General features: G+C 39.9%; 1 protein-coding gene across 2 annotated transcripts; it reads right to left on the bottom strand.

Annotated features, from left to right (window-relative positions):
- Positions 1-605: 605 nt before the first annotated feature.
- On the bottom strand, positions 606-18,479 carry jak3 (Janus kinase 3 (a protein tyrosine kinase, leukocyte)). Of its 2 annotated transcripts, none has more exons than XM_033621081.2 (24): positions 18,389-18,479; positions 16,871-17,077; positions 16,590-16,707; positions 16,325-16,442; positions 15,710-15,855; positions 15,306-15,609; positions 14,975-15,094; positions 14,676-14,833; positions 14,478-14,589; positions 13,904-14,084; positions 12,895-13,019; positions 12,581-12,712; positions 12,375-12,462; positions 11,831-11,955; positions 11,552-11,690; positions 10,527-10,678; positions 10,120-10,270; positions 9,563-9,690; positions 9,119-9,308; positions 6,303-6,427; positions 5,336-5,508; positions 5,010-5,127; positions 4,774-4,887; positions 606-2,942 (listed from the first exon to the last, which is right to left on the bottom strand). In XM_033621081.2, the coding sequence occupies exons 2-24, from the start codon at positions 17,067-17,069 to the stop codon at positions 2,823-2,825; spliced, it is 3,336 nt and encodes a 1,111-aa protein (XP_033476972.1). In that variant the 5' UTR covers positions 17,070-17,077; positions 18,389-18,479; the 3' UTR covers positions 606-2,822. The 2 variants fall into 2 exon arrangements, with proteins under 2 accessions (XP_033476972.1, XP_078024986.1); XM_078168860.1 differs by having other exon boundaries at positions 14,975-15,098; positions 15,307-15,609.
- Between the last annotated feature and the right edge of the window lie 5,733 nt (positions 18,480-24,212).

Below are 24,212 nucleotides of genomic sequence, written 5' to 3'. Positions count from 1 at the left end.
ACATCTGTGACATTCTGTTGTGTGTTCAAACTGCAAATTTAGAGTGGCCTTTTACTGTAACCATCCCAAGGTACACCTGTGTAGTAGTGATGCTTTATAATCAGTGTCTTGATGTGCCACCTTTACCTTTACACCTCTGAAAATGGGAGCAAAAACAAAAGTGCTGCGTTTAAATTAGAAGTGGAGTGAAGAACTGGGTAATAGTAGTTTCCAAAGGGAGCACAGAAATGGGGAGCCATCTTGTGGACAAATATATAACTGCAGGACTAAATGAGGACGGAGTGAATTGAGGTTATGCCGCATGTGTCATCTCTAATTTCTTCCTAATAGAATCAAATTCACTCTCATCTGAAATGTTTCATTCAGAGCAAAGAGATTTCAGAGTGTCCAGTGAAGAAGCAGCAGCGTCCTCTGCTGTTCATAAAGAGAAGTGAAAAACTTACATGCTATGGACAAAATTGCACACAAATGATCATGCTGATGATGGTCCACATCTATAAAGATCCTTTTCATTCCAGCTGTTTCCGCTTTAGGCCATACCACATTGAATACGCCCATACGTTATTGAAATTTCTTAGGATTCAAGAACTTTAAGTATGTATTCATTCATTTTCTTCAGCCATTTATTTTAGATGCGTCAGTGCTTCAGGCATTACACAGACCTCAGTGCTGTCAGTAAGTATTTACAAAGACGGTGCTACAGAATTGTTTTATTTGAAACACAGTAAAGGATGTAAATAAAGCACAGAATACAATCTTCATTATCTTTACTAAAATACTACAGTACCACAATATAAATGCAAAAAAATCTTTTTCTCCATACATTTTCATAAAAGAAATTAAAAAAAAAAAAATAGTGGTTCCAAACTGGTGGTTCGTGGTCCAAAAGTAGGTTATGGGTCCATTCTTGACAGAGACAGAAAACAAGCTTGAGGACAAGGCCAAACGCAAGCATGACACTGAATGTATCAAACCATGCATACCTTGAACAAATGACCAACTAATGTCCTAAACCACTGCTACAGACCCATTCAGGCCATGCTGTTTTACATACATATACACAATATGATTACAAAGCACAAGATATCAAGTCAGTAATTTCAACACACAGAGAAAATATTTAACTAGCTAGCTTTAAAACAGAGCTGGTTTTATTTGCCTGTCGGCCGAGCTCCTCACCTTTGCTACTTTCAGCTTCTTCCTGTCATACCTGATGTGGTCGAAACTTGGCCACACCAATTTCACAATAACTATAGGATGCACGTCAGTAAGTAAATTGTTGCTGCTTGATTCCATTTAAGGAACGTGTTGTGCTTAAATATCTTATATTTGCTGGTGAAAATAACAATGTCATCTTACTATCTTACTATATAGTGATGAAAACTCTGTCTGTGGGTGTGTCTGTCTGTGTCTCTGTTCCATGTTTTTCTCCTCACTGACTTGGTCAATCCATGTGAAATCTGGCACAGTGGTAGAGGGTCATGGGAGGATGCGAATGAAGCAATATTACATCAATTGGCCAAAGGGGGGCGCTATAGCAACCGATTGACATTGCAAACTTTGAATGGGCATATCTCATGCCCCGTATGTCGTAGAGACATGAAACTTTGCACAGAGATGTCTCTCCTCATGAGGAACAAATTTGCCACAAGAACCCATAACTTCTGGTTATACAGATTTTCTGCTATTTTGAATTTTTTGAAAAACACTTCAAATCGATCTCTTCCTAGGAAGTTTGACCGATCTGCATGAAACTCGGTGAACATAATCTAGGGACCAATATCTAAAGTTCCCTCTTGGCAAAAGTTGGAAAACTTACTAAAACTGAGCTTCTATAAGGCAATGAATATTGCGGAGGGCGTGGCTCATCACATAAAGGTGTATAACATGTCAAGGGTTTCACCGATCACCACACAACTTTGTAGGCATATGACCACACATAATCTGAGGGGACCCCTCCATTATTGACCCCATCAAACAAAATGGGGGCGCTAGAGAGCTAATTTCTTATCTAGGCCTAACCGCTATATTGATTTTTACTAAACTTGGTAGATATGTAGAACAGGACGCCTCAAGGTGACTGGAGAAATTTAACTCTAATTGGCAACTGGGTGGCGCTATAACAACAGAAAAATGGCTAAAATGCGACCGATCGCTGTGACTCCCCCTGTGGCCGAATGTTGTTGTTTTTTTTCTTCTAATTTTTGGTATGACTAAGTCATGGTATGGTATGCTGTACATAATCACGGAAACTGCCAGTGTGTCATTCTGTCAGTCAGTCATTCTGTCTGTCCCATGTTTTTCTACTCACTGACGTGGTCAGTCTATGTGAAACTGCACATAGGCATTGAGGATTGGCATAGGTAGAAGGTGACAAAGCTACCAATGGGTATGGACAAGTAATTCTTGATTCTGAAAATCTGTGAGCCTTGTGTATGAACATAGTACAGTTTTATGAATATAATATTGATTTGACTGTAAGAAAACATGATGAAATTAACAACACAAATATTTTGCATCAGAATTATTCATACAGGCAGCGATTGCATTGTCATTGTCCTGATGTTTCCTGATGTGAAAGTTTTCATGATAAAAATAAGTTAGAAAGAAATGCCCCTGGTGTGTAAAGGCTTTTAAGTGTGATATGGCGGAGTTTTTATTATTAGAGCTGTATCGCTGTGAAATATAAGTGCTTATATTGTATGTCCCACGTGTACTGAAGAACTAAAGATACATCCAGCTGATCTTGTGTTTATAGTCCATGTGACTGAGCTTATGGTCCTCCCTCTGCTCACTTGTGAATGCATATTTATACATTACAATCAGCCTTTAGGGTACTCTCTCTCGTCCTGCATTATAGTTTCAATTTGGTTTCCCAGGTCAGTGAAGCATGGCCGCTCCTCGAAGTTGTACGCCCAGCACTGCATCATCAAACTGTACACCTGGTGTTACAATGATAAAAATATAATTATCAACAGAACACAGCAAAGTTGATATTTTCATATTATTGTGTGAGAGTTGCAGTGACTAGTTTGGTGAGATGAAGGTCAAATAAGATGTTTAAAACATGTATAACCGTAGCTGAGAAAGTAGTCAGGTCCTTTCAGAATCAACAGCAGATGGTGGAATAAAAAGACAAGAGATAAAACCTTTGTAAAAGCAGAACAAAGGACTGTTTTGGGACGTGTTTGTCACAGCCTCTGCTGCTCCTCTGCCTCCTAGCCAGGAGCTTCCCCCTCCCCTCTCCCTCTCCCTCTTCCTCTTCCTCTGATTGTAGGAGTGGAATCTGGTGTGCAGGAGTCATACATCTGCTCCATTTACCTCTGCTCTCTAAAACCCCTCTGTCAGCTCCCTCAGTCCAGCTCCCCTGCCTCAGACTTCAGCCACCCCTTTACTCCTCCACTCATTTATCTATAAATAAATTACCTTCTTGATCCTGCTCCAGTCTGTCTCTTTCTGCATTTGGACTCACTAGACTAGTTTTTTAACAGTATCATGTGGGGTATTAATTTTGAAGGACACTTACATTGTCACCGATGACAAAATGTAGCTGTGTGGATAATTCACAATTGGAATACTTTTAATTTAATTGACCTATGGCTAAGCCACGCCCCCCTCCACTCACTATCAACATTCATTGACTAGTCGCTATGGCAGGTGTCACAGTACACGGCATTTCGCAGGAGGCAACTGATGATTTTTGGGGACATAACGATCAGATGTCATTGAGAAGTAACCAAAAGGGCCTAAACTACACATTGGAGGGACATAGTCATCATTTTATTGTTGAGAAGGTCGATGAAAAGCTTAAATTACAAGCCAAAATTTACAGGTCACAGTGTACGCTTGTGAACCGCATCTTGTTGCCGTCACCATCAAAGACAACAAGTTAAAGTGCCACTGAAGTTAAGGTTTTTGGCTCAGAATATGAGAAAAGGATAACAGCCTTTTTATCATCTTTACCAACAGTGTCTTTTCGTTAGTTTGGTGCTACAGTATTTACACTGAATCATTCAGCATAACGTTTGCCAACCTTTGTTATCTCTGCGATTACAGATAAATTAATGAAGCTAAGCTCCAGAAGTTAACGTTAGCTTAACTAGAGCCCTCTGGACAACAGCTAACAATGATGTACTATCGCGAAAGTACAAAACTAGAACAAAATAGGCTAATGAACTCCCAGCAAACAAGGTGACATGATGAGCAACGCAGCTAGGAGCTAACGTTAGGCTAACTTTAGCTAACGTTAGCTAGAAATGTTAAAGATAACTTTATATTTCTTTCCAGCAAAGTGACAATATGTTGCCTCAAACACAATGTTGACTTACCTTAAAACAGATGCAGACATCATTGTTAATCTTATTCACGTTGAGTTGATGTTGTGGTCTAACGTTACCACACAACTTTATCCAAAGGAGACACTTTTCTCAGTTGAGATGTGGTTTATGAAAGGGTAAAAATTACACCCCATCACCCAGCCTCTCAGGATACCTTGTGTCGGAGTTGCATGTACCCCATGCACACCATTTGATCATTTTTAAACTTCAAATCTCCGAAAAAGCTCATAAAACCGAACAAAACTGACTTTCTGTAATGCATTTCAATGAACGTCCAGGCAGAGAATGTCCAAGTGTATGGGAATGGCTATATGCACTGTGATTGGCTCATCACGTTTGAGGGCGGGACTTAGCCATAGGTCAATTGTAATCAAGACAAAACTCCTCCAAAAAGGTAACTGTGTTTCAACCATTGAACCATATGGAGTGGACATACCTTGTGTGGGCAGTTTGGAGGTGCCGGCAACCTCCAGTTATTCTTTAGAATATTTGCCAGATGCATTGCAATGGACGGACTCTGCACATGGTGTCCGACTTCCTGCGTGCATAGCTAGAAAGGTAACATTATGGAAAAAATTAAAAAGTGGCGGGGAACCACAATGGTGTCATCATTTAAAGATTTTGAAACATGGTCCAGGCATGAATCAATGTATCGATGGTAAACCTTCTTACCCTTTTTGGGTTGGCGTTTGTGTCACAGTAGGAGAAGAGCTCATGAAGAACAACTCCAAAACTCCAGACATCTGACTTGTGGGAGAATTTGAACTCATTGATGGACTCTGGGGCATACCTGCATCAGATGAGCAGTGTGTGGTCAGGTGGAAAATTCAATATAAGGCTAGAGTGAGCAGCCGATTAGCTTAGCTTAGTGCAGAGACTAGAAACAGAGGGAAACAGCTAGCAAAGTTTTGCAGTGTCTGATTCAAACAAACACCTCAGACCGTTATACGTTTCTGCTTTAACACTTTGGATTAAAGGGCAAACATGAATAAAGCTACCAGAAAATGGGGCTCTCTCCAGGCTGTGTCACTCTGTAGTACTCCTTGTCAGTAGGAATGATCTTGGTCAGCCCAAAGTCGGCAATTTTCACCAGCGACTCACTGGCCACAAGGATATTTCTGGCTGCGAGGTCTCGGTGCACGTAACGCAGGGTCTGCAGGTACTCCATCCCCTGAAAAATTAAAAGCAGAAGAAAATTAAACAACTCTCATCCCTGTCGCCTTTGTTTTATGCAGTGCAACCATTCTTTGGTACTATCCTACAGTAAAAATGCAGCTGATTCATGGAGCCATAAGATGAGATATAGGCTGCAGAGAACTGTCTCTATTGTACATTGTACACTGTGGCTTTGACCTATGAACTCCTTACTGTTGGTTTGAATGTCATTCATTCATTCATTTTCAGTAACCGCTGATCCTGTTAAGGGTCACCAGGGGGCTGGAGCCTATCGTAGCTGACACTGGGTGAGAGGCGGGGTACACCCTGGACAGGTTGCCAGACTATCGCAGGGCTAACACACAGAGACAGACAACCATTCATGGGCAATTTAGAGTCACCAGTTAACCTAACCTGCATGTTTGCACTGACATGACTGAATCTAAGATTCAGTCTAAATTCCTGCTGGATTTCTCCCAAACAAACAATTACGAATCCAGTATAGTTACATTTCTACAGGAATTTCTGTCTAATTTTCCATGAGGAATGACCTTTGCATTTTTTTCTAGAAGATTCCTGTAGGACTTTTTTGTGAAAGACAAATGTGAATTTAAAACAACACATTTTTGGCGACAGAGTAGAGTAATACTCAAAGTCAAAATTTTTGAATGATCAACAACAACAACAGTGTTGCAAGGTTTTGTTAACCAATAATTAAATCACAGTCCATTCAACTGTATAACTTAATATTAAATTTTATGATGACAACCATTTGCAGATGTCGACATGATAGGCATATCTAACTCTTACTTTACAGATCTGAGAGGCAAAGAGCAGCAACCGCCTGGTGTTGACATTATGTCGGTGACTGTCCAAGTAGCCTATAAGGCTGCCGTGGGGCAGGTACTCCATCACCAAACTCATAGTGAGACGACCTGTGAAGGAAAAGATTACATTTTAAAAATATTTAGAAGAAAAAAAACAACCTCCAAAGTCAGATACTCCCAGTCATCTCTTGTGTTTGTACAAGGAACATGACAAAGAGCCCAAGGCACTGACCTGGCATCCAAATTCCCTAGTTCTCAATTCGACTGAGCATCTGTGGGACATGCCAATACCCCAGATGTACCGCCCATCTATGGTGGGGCCTCTACGGATTGGACATAGCTCTGACATGTATGGACAAGGGAAGTCTGGGGATGCCCCTAGGTGTCTGGTAGCAGGGTCTTCACGGCAGATCCATTGAGTCCTCTGGGTTGTGAGATAGTGTACCAGCATGTCCCAAGGATGCTCAATTGGATTTGGATCTGGGGAATTTGGAGGCCAGGTCAAGGCCTTAAGCTCTTTGTCATGTTCTTTGGGCCATTCCTGAGCAGTTTTTGCAGTGTGGCATTACACATTGTCCTGCTGGGGGGCTACTGCCAGTGGGGAGTGCTGTTGCCATGAGGGGGTTTGCTTGATCCACAATGGTGTTTGGGTGGGTGGTGCGTGTCAAGTGGCATCCACATGAATGCTGGAGTTTCCCAGCAGAACATTGCATTGTAACAAGATGATCAATGTTGTTTACTTCACCTGTCAGTGGTTTTAATGTTTTGGCTGATGGGTGTACATACACTTAAGGAAGTTTACCCAACAACTGTTTAGTTATGACTTTTTGATGATTCATCAGTTCTGAAATGGTGCTCTATGTAATAACCCCAAAGTTCCCCCAACTAGATCTGTAGATTCATTAGTTAAATGAATTAGGAGATTTCAGAGTATTCATATAGTATTTGTAGCATTGGTGGCAAATGTCTAAAAAGCATTTCTAATTAAACACCCAACTACTATACATTGGCGCCCCCAGAAATTTTTCTTATGGCTGGCCAGATGGGGCTGTGACACCGCCACAAAGGTGAGGGGAGAGACATGTACAGGATTGTTGGAGGGTTTTTAAAATAGAATAGCCTTTGAATATACTCTCAGTGTGTCTATCTTGTTGCCACCTGTAGGTTAACTGGGTTCAGGTGTGCTGCTGCACACAGGTGAAGGGGCGTGGCTGTTGGAGAACCAAGGAGCAGGAAATTATTTGTGGAGGGTTTTTTGATTTTGTTGGCGAAAGAGGAAAGCAGAACAGTGATGGAGACCAGACAGCCTGCCTTGGAAGGAAAATAAACCTCAATGGGCTCTTGCTTTTGGTGATTTCTCGACCTGGTGTGTGTGGAGGACCATTAAGGAACTGAGCCAACTACCTACCTTTTTTGGGGGGGATATTTTTCTCTTTTTTTGGCAATGACCTGGTTTTTCCTGGTTCCTGTTTTTTCATTTTAAATAGTGGGCACTGGACATTTCTTCCTCACTGGGATTATCTTAAGTTAATCAAAGGAAATAAGTATTAAAGTGGACAGTCTTCCAATAACTTTGGTTTAAAAAAAAAAAAAATCCCGTATTTTTACTTGGGGAGGGGAATAATATACAAATAAATCAAGTCTGAGTTGCTGATTGTTATAGGGCAACTGAAAATCTTAGGGTGGCACACCAAAACCAAAAGCCATAACTTAAGTTGAGGAACTCAATTATGCTGTTGCAGTTAAAATTATATGTAAATGTTAAAATGTCAGTATGAGAGTTAAGAAATCATATACTGATATACTTTGGTTTCTTATTTTACAGTTAGTGTTACTAATAATTTGATGTGCATAGACTAATAATAACATTTTGAGTTCCACAATTATCTTATTATGTATCTGTACACATGTTAGGCTATGTATTGTTCTTCTAACAGACTAATTGTCCTTTTCCGTAGAAGAGCTGTGTACGACTTTCAGAGCTTCAGAGTCTAAGCTGAAATCGTCTACACATGGCTCTCAACATGGAGGTGGCTGAGCCGGCTAGCAGCTAACAGTGCTAACAGCATAAACAGTGTTGACAAAGATAATGCTGTTAACCAAGGGGGGGGACCAAAAGTTCGGCACTACACTTCAGCGACAACAGCATCCTGACATCAGTGGTAACTGCCTGTTTGAGTGCAGTGCGGAGTGGTGGCAATCAGCAAGCCAGTGGGATAGCCTACACACACATGCACTAACTAGCATAACAATGAACAGAGAAGCTCTGATTAGACACGCACAGAGGTACCATGACTTCAATCTCTGTCCAGGATGCCATTATTCCACCATATCTGTGCATAGCAAATTGCAAATTGCTGCCATTTTAAAGCTCTGACTGTCATATACAGGTCCTTTTCAAAAACAGATGTACAGTTTTAATTTGAAGGTGTGCATCGGCTGTAAGGAACAAACTGGAAACAAGTGCACTTAAGTTTAAAAACACCTTCAGGTATCTTCAATTATTTCTGTGAGGGGGAGCCAGTTGGAGGAGGGTGCGATTCTATCAGTATGTACGTGCCACCCCTTGGCGACGCCACTGCTAGTAAGCAAAAGTGTATGAGGAACAGTTATAACTAATGTATCTATCTATACCAAAAATGTGAGCTCACACACCTCTTAAAAAATGCTAAAGACTCAAATTATTTGATTTTAAAGGAGAACTTAAATCTAAGCACACCAACAATTTTGTTTTCTTACTGAAGTTGATCATTTTATTATGTGCTGTTTATCATCTACATGTTTGTAGTGAGTTGTTACCTGGGCTGTAGCAGACTCCTCTGTATTTAACGATGTAGTCACAGTGAAGAACACTGAGGGTGTTGACCTCCTTCTTGAAGTCCTCCAGGGTCGACTGCTTGTTGGGCTGCAGCTTCTTCACAGCAACCTGCTCACCAGTGTTATCACCCAGGGGGTCATAACGGCAAAGTTCAACACTGCCAAAGTTTCCCTGGAAATATTTTGAGTCAGTCAGTTGTCGTTCACGTCTAAAAAGTTTGATTTTGTCCATCAAATACAATCTCTTGGACACAACTGCTATACATCATAGGCATGCAGACAATGACTTGATGTACTATCTTGGACAAGACTCATCAGATCTTCCCAAAACACAAGCTCATGATCATTAAAGTGCATTGACTGGTCCAAAGGGGTCTGCATTATAGATACTGTGCGACTCTGGTTGTCCTGCAGCTGCAAACTTACTTTCCCCAGGGGGGAGATGTAGCGTAGGTGTCTCTCCTCAAACAATGTCTGGTCATGCTGAGCAGGGCTGAGGGCTTTCCACACAGGGCTCTGTGTGACAGGCTCAGTGGCGTGAAGTATCACATAGTCTGCCATGAAATGCAAAAACATGTCAGTATTTTTATTTTTTCAACAGAGTCAGTTTAAAAAAGTTAACCTGACATTTTTTTGAGATATATGGCTAAAGGTCCATTGTGTAGGATTTAAAGGCATGAAGTGGTGAGGTTGCAGAGCTGAAACTTCTCCTTGTGTGCCAAATTGCGTAGAACTATGGGGGGCAATGCAAAAACACAAATGGCCTTATCTAGAACCAGTGTTTGGGTAGTTCAGACTCCATGGAAGAAGATCTGATCCATATGTACATATAAATGGCTCATTCTAAGGTAATTAAAACACAATTCTTATTTTCAGGTGATTATAAACTAATGAAAACATAGTTGAGAATATCTTAAATGCTACACACTGGACCTGTGATACTCGCCATATTAATTATCAGCTAAGTATTGATACACGATTACCTGAAGTGATCAGACTGTTGAGTTGACGGATGATACTGCGACAGGAAGGTCTGAAGTCTGCCTGGTAGTCCATACACTGACTGATCAGATCAGCCAGCTCTGTCCACTGGGAGGGAGGCAGCTGCTGGAAGCTCTTATAAAACTGCCGCTTCTACATTAAACACATCATAAGCTCAAATCATCCACTGCATGTTCAGTCTGTTTGCCCGAAAGCCTTGACAGTAAACTGCGTGTTTGCAATTATGATCTTTCCTTCAGATCCCATAAGCACTTAAGACCTTAAATGCATTTTCCTTAACTATAGTAGTATTTAAAGTCACTTGGACTCACAAGCAACCTGTTTGATGACATGCTTTGACAACCTGTCATTCTAATAACAGTTTGTTTAACTTAAGAAGTGGGAGTACCTCGTCCAATTCCCAGCCTCGCAGCGGAGCGTTTCCACCATTGAAGATTTCCCACACGGTGGCACCAAAGCTCCACTTATCACACTCCAGAGTCAGGTTGTCTGGGGCCTCTAGCACCTCAGGGGCCACCCAGGGGATCCTGTCCAGGATCACTTAACAAGGAGACACATAAATATATACTTACACACATGAAAAATGCACAAAAGAGTAGATATAATATTCTAAATGTACTTGGCTGATACAAATGTAATTTTGTTATGATGTAAAGTCTTTCCAGCTGGCCACTGCCATCTTTCAATGTTGATATTTGGCTGAATTTAGGTCGTGACATCAGGGTCCAAAATTCAATTTCAGGACAATGTCTAATGCCACCATCAGCTGATGTTGAATTAGATTGATGATGACAGATGACATTGATATTTTGATGGATTTCATTTGGGTTGTTATGTAACCAAAATCCAACATATTTGAAATGTTTCATGGCAATATCATCTTGATGTAGAATACCGATATTTAGTCTTAACTACACTTTCAGTTGATTCAATTTCCTTCATTCTTCTGATTGTCATGCACACGTAGTCCATTTCATTGCTATTCAGTTGCACTGAAATGGTTAATAGCTTTGGTCCCGTCTCACTTCCTTTCAGCTACTGCATTTATGGACATTTCAACAGGAAATGCACTTGCACCCATTAAGAACGGTAATGTTGTCAAGTTTAAAATGGTCTATATGTGCTTTGAATTGATGTGATGATGTCGGACAAGGTTACAGGAAAGGACGGCAGGGAAGATACCCGCAAACCGATGCAACTGGCCTGGTCAGCCACAAAAAGGCTGAGACCAATGCAAAAAAGAGCCAATTTATTTCAGATATCCGTGGATATCTTCTCTGCTGTCCTTTCTTGTGTATTGTACGGACGCACATAAGACAAACTTTTTCATTACCCCTAGTAGGCGCAGTTTCACAACTGCCCTAAGACTCTGGACATGGTTACAGGGACATTGCAAAACCCTCCTTGATTTACCATCCATGCCCAGTATGGCCACGCTGATGCCTGGGTCACTCAGCTTGATGAAGGGAGAGCTGCCCTGTGATGGGTCACCCTCTCTGGCCAGCAGCAGATTTTTGGCGCAGATATTTCCATGAACGATGTTCTTTTCTTCCTGCAAGACAGTTGCATGATAATGGTGGCTCATTATAATGTGCCGCATTGGACAGCTTTTAACCACTCCTGCTCTGTGTTTCTGTCACTACTTTTTGTAGGATCTAGTAGTAATGCTCTACACCAGAAAGCTGATCTTACCAGAAAGTTGAGGGCAGACGCGAGCTGTTTGGCTACGTCAAGTTTCCAGCTCACTGACACAGATCTGCCTCTCTTCAAGTAAAGGTCGAGGGCCCCGTACTCAACAAACTCCTGCACCATGATGTCTGTAAGCACACAGCAAGGTTTATTTCTACAGCTGTACTTCAAAACTTGTCATGCTCACCCGTAGAGAAGGGACTGAGTTGGGGTCATATGAGGACTCCATGCGAAGATAGTTATTCGGCTCAATATGAAGAAAGTGATTTAATATTTTCATTAATTCATTTACTGGTTCACAAGTAACTTTGTTGTTTACAGATGCACACAATTTTGCAGAAACAGAGTCTTTAAATGCTTACCATCTGAGCCAAAATTAACCCAATACAATCTGATTTTAATTTCCTTTTGTACCAATTCCTGCACACTATTCACAGAACATAAACACATCTAGAAAACATAAAGCAGTCAACCAAAAAAATGATCATCACACTGTGGCAAAATAATAGATAGTCTACAAGTTGGTTACAGTTTGGTTTGAACTTACTTTTTACTCCATGAACACTGACACCATAAACAAGGAGGAGGTGTTTATGTGAAATTTGACTCATCAAGCTGGCAGCTTCAAAGAAGGACTGAGAAGGAAAACACAAAAAACAGCATGTATATCATGTTTAAATGAATGTGTTAGATCCACGAGTAATCCACAAAAATATAAAATGTTTCAGTGCATTTTAATCTGAAGAAACCCACCTCCCAGCAGTTTTTGTGAACAGCATCGAGCTCTTTCAGGAAAACATCCGTCACGTGTTTCTCCCCATCACGAATGTCCGTTTTGTAGCCTTTAAAGATCCGAGTGAAGGATCCCTGTCCAAGGCTTTCACCCTAAAAGAAAAAAAAAACACATAGAGAAACTAAGTTTCCTACATCATATACAACATTCTATCCTCAAAGTATCTTTCACATTAGCTTGACTACAGTATCATAATAGAGGCCGTAGTGCCAACATTTGTCACAAAATAGTAGCTGTAATGGTAAGTGGTAAGAAAGAAGAGTCCCACACTCACCCATTTCAGGTCTTCATATTTGATCATGTGAAACTGGATATGGCTGAATTTGCTCCTTTCAGGTGTTGGGGACCCTTGAGCTTCTACAGAGCTGCTGTTGCGTATAATGATCAGATTTGTGAGCTCTGTAGAAATGGCAGAAAACATGTTTCTTTATATGAAGGCTGCAAATATGAATGGGCATATCTCAGTTAAAGCAGGCAATGACATGTGAAGTTGATAAATGATCACTAAAGGGTGATAATTAATGCATTTACATGTTGGCCTATTGCAACAGTGTGCTGGTTTCTTTCGAAATAACACAGCCAAAATGTACTTGGTTTTCTGAAAACATGGATACAGCACATGGCTATAACCAGGACACAATGTCTGAATGCACAAAAAATGGAAATGGAATTCAAAAATATCTCATCTGGCACACTAGTGTGGCTGTAAACATACTTAAAGCTGGGATAGTCAGTTTTTTTGAGCATACCAGAATTTGAAAATACACTAGCTCTCCCCCTCTCTTTTCTAAGCCTCTCCCACCAGACAAGCACAGAGATATGCGCACACTTTATAGGGTTTTATTGCATTTATTGTCAGAATTTAGACTCTCTTTTTGATAAGTCCGTCTTCCTTTTTTTGGGTTGCTTTGCAGTATAAGTTGTTGCCAATGCTGGAATAGAAACTTTTTTGGCAGGATTTTCTGCCATTGAATCAGACTTTTACCACTAATTAGACAAAGTCTCTGCTGCCCACCCCGCCCTCAAAGTTCTCTTAAAATGTCTGTGTAAGAAAAAAACAAACAGTCTGTGCTGTGTTGAGATACAGTACAGTACATATGTATAATCACAGCACGGTACATAACCACATTTTAAGACTATTAACGACTACATATGTACATAGATGAGAATGAAATAAGGAGAAAATTAGGGCTAACACTTACTAACAAAGCTACAGATTCACTCCTATATATGCACCATATATATATGGTAATATCATCATATCCATGGCTTGGGAAACACACCTTTGGGTTGGGGTGGACAGCAGCGGCCCAACTTGACAGGTACTTCAGCCAGTAGCAGCTTGTTGTGTTGGTAATAGCTGGTGAGCTTTTTTAAGCTGGAAAATGATTTCTGGACACCAGGAAGACTGTAGTCCTCATTCTCAATGATGAGACAGTCCTTATAGTCAAGTCCAAGTGGAGTCTGCATAAATATAAATGTCAGATCAAAGCTTCACAACACTGAATGTTTGAGTCTTAAGTAGAGTTCAGAGAAAGTTGAAAAGTGCAAAAGTTGTAAGTTTATTTCTGTTTAGAAATAAGTGCATCATCTGCATAGAGATAAACTTTTATGATTGTGGTGAGACCTGCCATTTCCAGAAACGGTGCTCGCAATAACAATCTTTTCAAATTCATGTTTTTGCAACTCTGTTAAGTTTGTGACAAACTGAATACATGTTTGTTTATTAGGTCCATAAGGTACATAACAATGTGCACAGACATAGCTAGTAAATTATTCCTCACAATAAATTCATGTAGTTAGTCTAAGTCAGTATTTTTCTATAATCTATTATGTTTCTTCCACAGAAACGTTTACCTGAACACAAACAGTGAGGAAGAAGCTGTTGTAGTTCTTGGGACTCTGCCGGAGAAGGAACGTGCCGCCTTTAAATCCTGACTTTTTCAGCTTACTGACTGCAAACTCTGATCTGATCAAACAAGATATGAAGGTAATATCTAAAACAGTTGGATGTGAATGATGATATTGGATTCAGTATTCATCAAAATGACTCACGTGATTGGGCCATGACAGTGATTTTTGATCCCCTCCAGAAGACTTGGAGGAGCAATGTCTTGACAGAAGTAGTGGCTCGAGTCGGTGGTCAGTCTGAAGTAGCCATCAACAAGAGACACAAATGAAACGGCTTCCTTGAGAGTCTGGAAGTTGGCTACCTGTCATGTAAATCAAGAATAAAAAGATTTAATAGATCCTTTGCATCAAATCAAAACAGTAAAATCTGACAAAGTTAATAATGTTTTGAATTAATGGACATTAATGACTGGGAAGTGTTGACTGTAGAATATATCCCTTACCAAGCATCTGTCATCTTTACGGGTTATTGTCACCATCCTGCAGTCTTGGGGGACCTGCTCATGGCATACCCTCTTTATACTGATGTCGATGATTTCTTTGAAGTCACAGAAGGTTTGCCACTCCCAAAAAAGAAAAAGAATATGAGTATGGCCACTGAAGCATGAAGGGTTACATTTTGCATATGGACACTAAATTGTGAAACAGCCCAGTGCAGTTTGACTGGCAGATTCTTGTTGAAAGGGGGTAGTTTGCATATCATTTGCTGAGGTGAAAGACTCATTGACCACTGTGCGTCATTCCTATCCAAACTTAAACTGAACATGTTCTTACCAGGGCACCATCATGTTGACAACTCCTGCTGGTTTCAATTCCATTTTCCCCGGTGACCCGCACAAGAGAGAAAGCTGACTTCGATTGGGAGGAAGATGGATTCACTTGGAAGGTTTCACTTCCCAGAGAAGGCTCAATACCTGCCAGTTCAATCAGGTACTTGAGCTTCAAGCTGCACTCATCCACTGAGCAGTTGCCAAGCTTCTTTAAGAAACGCTTGAGGGTGTTTCGTATTCGATAACGATCGAGGCGGTTTCGTCTCTGGATGTCGTGGCGATGTGACTTAGGAAGGCACGATTTGTAGCTGAAAGAAGAAGAGTATAAAATTTGTTGTTATGACTGCAAACTATAAGACTGGTAAGGCCCAATTTTGGCAAAACAAACATTATCCAAATTTAAAGTACCTGACAGTCTTGCAGAGCTCTCTTACACTCTGATTGCGCTCTTTAGCCATCCTCCACAAGTCCAGCACTGCAAGGCCGAGGCATTCCTCCTGGGCACTCAAAGGTGGACACACTCCTGCCTCACTGGCGATAAAGTCGCTTCGCAACTATGTACCAAAGAAATCAGTGATTGACATGGTCTTTAGTATATGGACAATACATATAAATATTTATGACATTTCTCTGTTTTACACTTCAATTCAAAATATGCATTTTTTATGCTTTATTGTATACATTTTGAGATGTTGAAATGTTGGCTGAGAAGGATAACTGTGTGGCAATGAGTCATTAAAAGAACATCAGACATATTGTGCTTCTCCCTTAACTTGATCATTCTCTCTTTTGTATAGCATGTCAGGAGGATGTCCTACACATTACACCAGCGTAATGTGTAGGACATTGTGGATAAATATGAACAAATTGAAGAATACTTTAAGAGTATTGGTAATTATATCCAAAAATCTCACAAATACTGATAAAAACATCAATTATACTACATTAGAATGAAATGCACAATTAATGGCTATATCGTAGTGATTCAGTATATTATATTTTAGAAAATGTTTTACACTTTACCTGGGCAAAGACGTAGTCAATGACACTGTAGTCAAGCACTGGACTTATTCTGCCTCTGGTCAGACTGTAGCGGTATGATGTTCTTGGTCCCTGTCCAAACCAGTTTCCAAAGAAAAACCTGCGCGTAGAAAATTAATCCATCATTCATAATAGCACGACATTATTACCAAGTACAGAGAACAAAATTGTTCATTCATGGACTTTCAAAAAAACATAGTGTAATATACAATACTTTCCAAAGTAAATGAGCGAGTCTTTCACCTACCTGACTCTAAAGTGGACTTGTAAGTTTTCGTCTGTGTTGAACATGTGTGACGGAGGATACCACAACGAGAGATCGGCAGATGCCAAACCAAAAAGATTTTGGTACACTGGTAAGATTCCTGGAGTAAGAGATTACATACATCATCATGGTGATGCTATCATGACTTCCCCTGAAATGAGCTTTTTGCACACTTGTAAGACTAAATACAAGAGAAGAAAAACATTCGAGCACAAAATACATAAAGTGTTGTGAAGCCTTCAGCCTTGCCAGTGAAGTCTTACCACATTTTTTGCCAGCTTGGATACAGACATTTTCAGCAGATATTTGGCCAGATGAAATATGTATTGTTGTTGCATCCTTTGTGGCTGGGAAGAAGTAGAGGTGTACTTGTAAACTGGAACCAGTGCTCGAACTGGACCTCTGGCTGCCTCCCCGGTCTCTGATCACCAGCGGGACCGACTCCTCCTCACTGGTATCCATGTGTACTTCTGAGGGCAAAATCAGCAGACTTTTTATTATTATTATTTCTCATTGAGTGATACAGTTAGTGATTATTTAGTCAGCAGGTTGGGTGAGCTGACACAAATTCATGTGGTTTGTATGATTTGTTATTGAGAGAAGACAAAAAATGATTCACAGTCATATTATCCTCCCAAAACTTTATGAGAAACCCTCCCATTGCCTCCCATTCATAGAGCTAACACTCAAACTGTTACTGTTATGGGATGTGTCATAGAGTCTGAGCCTGAGTCATGGCTGACTGGATCACAAGTGGACAGTCATACGTCTGTCTGTTAACACCTACGCATCTGGCTTCCCTGCTCTTTACTCAAATAAACACAGGAATCATTCCCGTTTGCAAAGAACAAATGTGCTGTTGTTTTTAACTGGTAGAAAGTTTGTATATGCACACTTAAAAGCTTTAGTTATCTAAAATAAGTAAAATTTTATTTGATCGTTGCGCTGCATGTGATGTGGCCCAGGACACGTTAGTGCTCACACTGACAGAATGTGGCCATACACGGCCCAGACCACCACAATGAATCTTGGTGGCTGTTTGCACTTATATTTAGTCCACTTGTGATCAGATCACCCCAGACACGTGTTAATACCACATATACACAGGCTCATAATGTAATGAACGTCACTTATTTGTATACTAATATTTATTTACTCATGTGTGGAAAATTTCCACTATGACTGAGAGTGATGCTTTTAAATGTCAGATGTAGATTTGTGGGAATTCCCGTTGTATCAAATGAAACTGCTCACCATGTTCTGCTGTAGCTACATCACGAACACAGTATGTTAAAATACTCTTTAATAATACATAATGGTGTTCCACATTTCTATGATTAGTTTGTTTACTTTGATAACACTACACATCAGATTACTTTCATTTGGCAGCTGATCAATAAACAAACCTTATATAAGAGCCACTGACAGCTGAAACACAGAAGCACATTCGGTATTGCTATATTTGGTGAGTCTGCCCACAGATAGTTTGTGGATTATTTGTAACATTTGGAAATGCGTATTCATTGAGACTGATCAACTAAACAATCAATAAAACAACTGAATTGCTGAAACTCGGCCACTAAGTTGTTAAAATGTCACAAGTACCCTACAAACTCTCTCTAGACGGACTTCCTTAGACTAGTCTCCACAGTGTAGTGTGGGCCTTGTCGATATAAAATGAAAGTCTGACATGTCCTAACAAAGCACAGCAGCTTTATACTCACAGATTCTAGAGCTAAAGATCAATATTATGCGTAATTCAAGGTATTGGTTTGTGTTACCTTTTCATGTGTCCGTCAAGTCCTTGTTTCGATGAATAGTTCCTGTAAACTAGGTCTGTGTGTGTGTGTGTGGATATGTGTGTGTGTGTTGGCAGGAAGTTCTATAGGATTTCCTCATTTAGACAAGCAGATCAACTTCGTCAACTGTCAAACTGTTTTCATCCCACTGACTGAGCTGACGCAGTTACACTTACAAAAATTGAAAAATACGTAATTTTTCAGAGTCATTGGATTCAAAATGTCAGGTGCTGTATACATAATCATTACATCAATGTTAGTGCAACACTTTTTTGCACAAAAAATATTATGTCGGCTCAGAGGGTGGCTGTGCCTGTCCAAAACTTTAAATGCAAGATATGTCAACAACAGCTGATCAGATATTTATGGTTTATTAAATATCATGGAGAACATTTAACATCAAGATATTCAACATTATGCATTCCTTTACTCACACAAACTGTGGTCCATGATTTCTCAAAAAGGTCAAGAGCAGATATTTATGATCCCCAGAGGAGGATTCTCGAACTTTCAGCTATGCCATGAAATTTACTGACTGCATTTTTGTTTGTTTTGCCCAGATTTGGAATCATATTACCATCACCATGATGTCAAAGTATCAAATAAGTCATTCACTCATCATATTCAATAATGTTGTAATCTGAATTTACAGATTGCTATGAAATTTGCAAGGAGATTAATCTTATTTGATATGATTTGAATCTGACCCCCTGACCTTTCCTCAAACTCAACCCTCAGATTACAGAAAAGCAGAATCAACACCATCTTTTATAACTTTTACATTATGGGGTGTATTTAATATCACAGTCTCCATGAGTTACCACAGTGAAGCTGTAGTCCTAAGTTTTGTTGTACATTCATGTAGGTTGAGAACAAAGTCTTTATTGGCACCCTGATGGAGAATTTGAGATGAAATCACGGTGCAGGACACTCACATCTTTTATGTCCAGGTGCTGAGTTCTAAAAAATATGTAGACTCTGTCAGGGGGGAGTGAACAAGGCAGGTTGTCACAATTGGCAAAAGCAACAAAGAAAAACGAATCGGCAGAAATAGGGCAAATTTGTCTTCTATTACGCCACAAAAATCCCTGAAAAAATCTTAAATCCTGAACCTATCCCGCAAAGTTAAAGTCCACTGACTCTGAATCAACAAAAATCAGTAAAACTGTCACCAGCCCTGAGGAATGATACTTTCAGCGGTCAGAGAGTGCTTTCACACAGGAAGATCTGTGGATGATTCTTCATAATTTAGTGATCTAAGATTTGCATTAAATGATAGTCTTTCTCTGGTAAAAGCAAATGCAGTTCAGAGCAGATATCAACTCATCTGACATTACAGGAAAGAGCTGACAGCTGTGGTTTCCCTGTTCAGTACTCAGTGTTTTAGCAGTTTCCTGTTACAGCTGTTAGAAAACCACCTGGCCTAAACTGCAAACATTTTAATGTTTGGATTGCATGTTCCTGTAATTATTAATTTATTCTGATTACATGTACTGATTTGGATACTTTTTGAAACCCTGAAAATATGTCACCATTGGAATCTACTTAAACTGACTGAATTCAAGTCGTCACATTTTCTCACTTGAAAATTTTACATCTGGGCCACATTCATACTAGCAGGTGTGATTTGGCCGAATGCTAACATGCTAACAGTGACTAGTGATGCATGTGAGCATGCTAACCTTTGCTAATTAGCATTAAACACAATCTACAGATGAGACTGATGGGAATGTTTTTAACCTTTAACCTTTCAGGTATTTAGTCTTAAACCTAAAAACTGGACAGACAACTTGATGGTGCAGCAGGCATATGCAGAGATAGACCCCCAGGTGGTGCTCAGGCACCTGCTCTTTTACCCTCCCTCTTCACCTTCACTTTTGGCAGCTGCATGCAAATCAAGTGCCCTGCAAAGCAGCATCATGTCTCCCTGACCTGTCTTCCTGGACAGCCAGGTAATGATAGAGTTTGCCCTAAGCCTCAGTATTGTTTGGTACTGCTGTGGACTTAAAGTACTATTAAAATATCTAACTCTTTGGGTTCACTAACTGCACCCTATACGAGCAGAGACAGAGGCTGATCTGACCCTTCACAAAGTCACACCACCGGTCACAAACTCGCCAATCATATTGTAGCATCGGGTCAGCTCAGACCAAGGTCTGACAACAACACAGCTGTGCTCCATTGACTCTAATACAATTGTTTCAGACTTCCTTCATTTTAAGGCTGGTTTTGTGGATTTGGAGTGTTGTGCCTGGGGCATGTCGTGTATTAATGATACTCGTTACCTGGAGAGGCTGGAAGAAGATATACGTTTCTTCCCTGTTCCAAAACCAAAATCAAACCCTGCAAAGTGTAGGGTTAGCTAGCTAGCTACTGAAGATATAGCCTACTGAATGTATACACATGCTGCTTTTGCTTTTTAATGATTATAACAGTGAAACAAAGACCAACCCTGCTGTACAGGAACCAGTGAAGGGAAGCAGGGAAACTTTGCTGATATTGAACCAGCTGTGTGTCATCGCAGTGTGCGCAGATGAATGTTGTTTGACTTCCCCAAGAGAGGAAGGTTCAGGTGCTGGCAGCAGCACAGGGGTGAAGCCAACACCGTTCATCTGCACACACTGCGATGCCACACAGCTGGTTCAGTATCAGCAAAGTTTCCCTTTATATTCATTGTCTTGTGTGGCGATCAGCAGTGATGTGGTGGTTCACTTTTACACTGTGATCTGTAGCCTATAGTTTGGCTTTAGCTTCTAACTATCTTTGTCTTTTTAACCTGTTGTTGCTGCTGAGTCAGTTTGACATCCTGGATATATCCTTCAAACACAGACTGTAGACCCCTCTGTCTGCTTCTCTCTGGAATCACTGTTTCATTTTTCCAAAAATATGATAATATTTCTACAGGGAGTGCAGTTAGTTACAGTGTGGGCTCCATGCTTACTCTGACAGCTTGTCGAACCATCACAAAGGGACTTGGTGAAATGTCAGTTGTTTTCCCACCTACATGTGTCTTTTTACACCAAAACTCATCATTCTGAATGTTTTTATGAATTAACTGGTTCACAGTGTTTCACGACGGCATAAAATATATAACGGCTCACATTGCAACATAGTAGTCAACTTTTCTACACTTGAGAAAATACATTAAGCATTCTGTTACAATTCAGTATGAATCATATCTTGTCTGTTGGTTCACTCTTTTAAGAAACTTAGAACTGATTTAAAGATTTACCACATAACCCTTCTTTAGTGCCCTTTCCCCCGACCTTATGGAGCAGATGTGTATGAAGCCTCAGAGCCTACCTGTACACCTGAGGTTGTTTCAAGATCCAGAATAAAGACCAAAGAAAACACAGGTTTTACAGTCAAAGACTAAAGTCGACTTTCTTTGATTGAATCAACCAACAAACCAAATGGCTTAATATACAATATTATATAATATACAATATGATCCTTAACCTTTGTTTCCAAGAGCTATACTTTTATAGATTTGTTTTATGGATTTCACTTTATTTCAGTTTTATGATTTTCCTTATGTGATGTCTTTGTGTAACTGCTTGTGCTGTCAGTTGTATCACATCATGACAGGCGTGGACCGTGACACAGCAAAACCCAATCTTTGTTATTTTGCAGATGGTTTCGTGACAGACTATTTGTTTGCTGAGAGGAAGAGAGTTGCTTTTAGCCAAGAAATACTCTGGTGCACATGGCGCATGAAACTGTCTTTTTTACACTTTGTGTTTTTTCATAGACAAAGCATGTTTATAGATGTAAGAACTTCACTGCATGTGATATTCTGTCAAGTTTATGTTCATGTGTTTGTGTCTGCCTCCTGTTTTATTTTGAAAGGTCTTCTCATCATGTGTTGGTGTTTAGTCAAACTTGATTGCAGGCTTGGTTGCCTTGGTTGGTCCTTTATTTTGATCTGTGATGACTCATTCTGACTGTTTACTGTTTGTTTTGTTTTTTGTCGTTTGTACTCCATACTACAATTGTGGTGAAGAGCTAATAAATATGACTATGACTAAAATATGACTGTTTTACTTCCTGAGTTTTCCTGCCTTTGTTAATTACCCAATAGACCTTATTTCACGGCAGACATTTTGACGTGTCATGGTAGGAAAAGCACAGGTGTGTTTAATGACATTAATGAGAGCAGCATTCCATTCAGGGGAGGTGCTGGTATTGTGCATGCTGGCTCATTGGAACAGCTCGCTGGCATTCTTAATGGAACTGAGCCATCGTTAACGTTTTCAGTTTCACCTGTGGTTTTGCTAGGATGTCAAAAAGGTCCATGTGTTTCACCTGTGTCTTGTTCAACTCACCTGTGTGGACTTAGCAAACAACTCTTGTGTATTTAAAGCCCAGTGTTTACTCCATTCAGTTGCCAGAGTGTCATTGTCACGCTAGTGTGTTCATGTGTTCCAGCCTTTTCCTCATGTTTGATTTCTTGGTTTTTGACTCTGCTCGTTTCATTTATGGACTCTGTATTTTGTGTGATTTCCCTGAATGGACTTTTCTGCCGTCGCTAGCTGCCTTCATATGTTTATTCTGCAGCTGAGTCCCAGTTTTGAACTAGAATGTTACACGGCAGGCAAGAGTTTAACTTCCTTTCGAGGAATAGACAATGATATTCTCACTTTTAGAATTTCAGGTTTTTCTAAATTCTGTCTGAACAGTGTCCTCCAACTGTCCAGCTGCCATATTCCAGATGAGGGAGCTCTACAGTATATTCCTCTAAAACAGGGGTCAGCAGCCTCTACTATAAAGAGTCATTTTTGGCCAAAAAAGCTTTCAAATAATCTGCCTGGAGCCGCAAAACACATCTGAGCCTTATAATGAAGGTAACAGTAGGTCTAAATTCGCCTAACAACATTACTAGTAAGTCTAAATGAGCATTTATTAATGCTTTACCACAAAGTGACTACTAGAGAGCTCTGTATGATTATTGGGTACTTTAACTTTGTAGGGTTGGTGGTAAAAGCAAAGTGTTTGTCCACACACTGTTAAATTCTCTATTGTCCTTCAAGACCAATATTTTATCTGGAATCCATAGTAAGCTTAGCTAGTGAGATTCAAGACAAGCCACCCCTATAAAGGTTTAAAAAATATTAAAAGAAAAGGTGATAGGCCATATGAGGCACATTTAGCTGATGAAATGTCTACACAAATGTAACACTTTTTATTCAGTAGGCTACGACAATGAAAATTTAAAATTAAAATTTTCAGAATAGAATTGAACATCAATCAAAGCATTACAGCACAGTGTTTTTGATGGTGCAAATTCAGCATCTATCCTAAATTATTAGAACTCTATCAAGAAGACTAAACATGATTTTAAGTAGGGTTAGTGCATAAACCTTTTTAGCATTTCTACTTTTATGTTTGTAACTTATACTAACATTAGTACAGACAGTGCAATGACCAATTTATGTATACTTTATTGTGTATATCTCTTTGTGTTCCCTCCACTTCTGAAACCAAACTGTGTCCTTTATAGCAGGATGTATAGACAGAGAAGAACTGGGCCCAGGACTAAACCTTGGGGCACACCACAAGAAATATTTCCTCTTTCTGATCAGAACTTCTCAAAGGGAACAAGGTTATCTTGACCTGATAAGACCTAAATTAGTAGAAATATGCTAGAGAGCCCAATATTTCTAACCTTTCTATAAATAGATCATGACTGACTATATAATGCAGCATTGAGATCAATATGTCCCATTATAGATATTTATCTGGTTTTCAAATCTATTCTGATATCATTTAACAGAGCTTTCTGTGTTATGTTTGATCAGAAGCCAAT

This window comes from Epinephelus lanceolatus, chromosome 6, assembly GCF_041903045.1.
Source record: "Epinephelus lanceolatus isolate andai-2023 chromosome 6, ASM4190304v1, whole genome shotgun sequence".
Classification (NCBI taxonomy): Eukaryota; Metazoa; Chordata; class Actinopteri; order Perciformes; family Serranidae; genus Epinephelus; species Epinephelus lanceolatus.
This window is presented reverse-complemented; position numbering and strand designations above follow the sequence as displayed.

Bases quoted from the DNA above. Each gene is read 5' to 3' on its own strand.
- jak3 (XM_078168860.1), bottom strand. From the start codon at position 17,069: ATGGATACCAGTGAGGAGGAGTCGGTCCCGCTGGTGATCAGAGACCGG. The intron at 16,708-16,870 runs GTAAGACTTCAC...CTCTTACTCCAG, and splicing joins CCAAGCTGGCAAAAAATGTG to GAATCTTACCAGTGTACCAA. The intron at 5,128-5,335 runs GTAGCTTTATTC...CATCTGATGCAG, and splicing joins GGAGAGAGCCCCATTTTCTG to GTATGCCCCAGAGTCCATCA.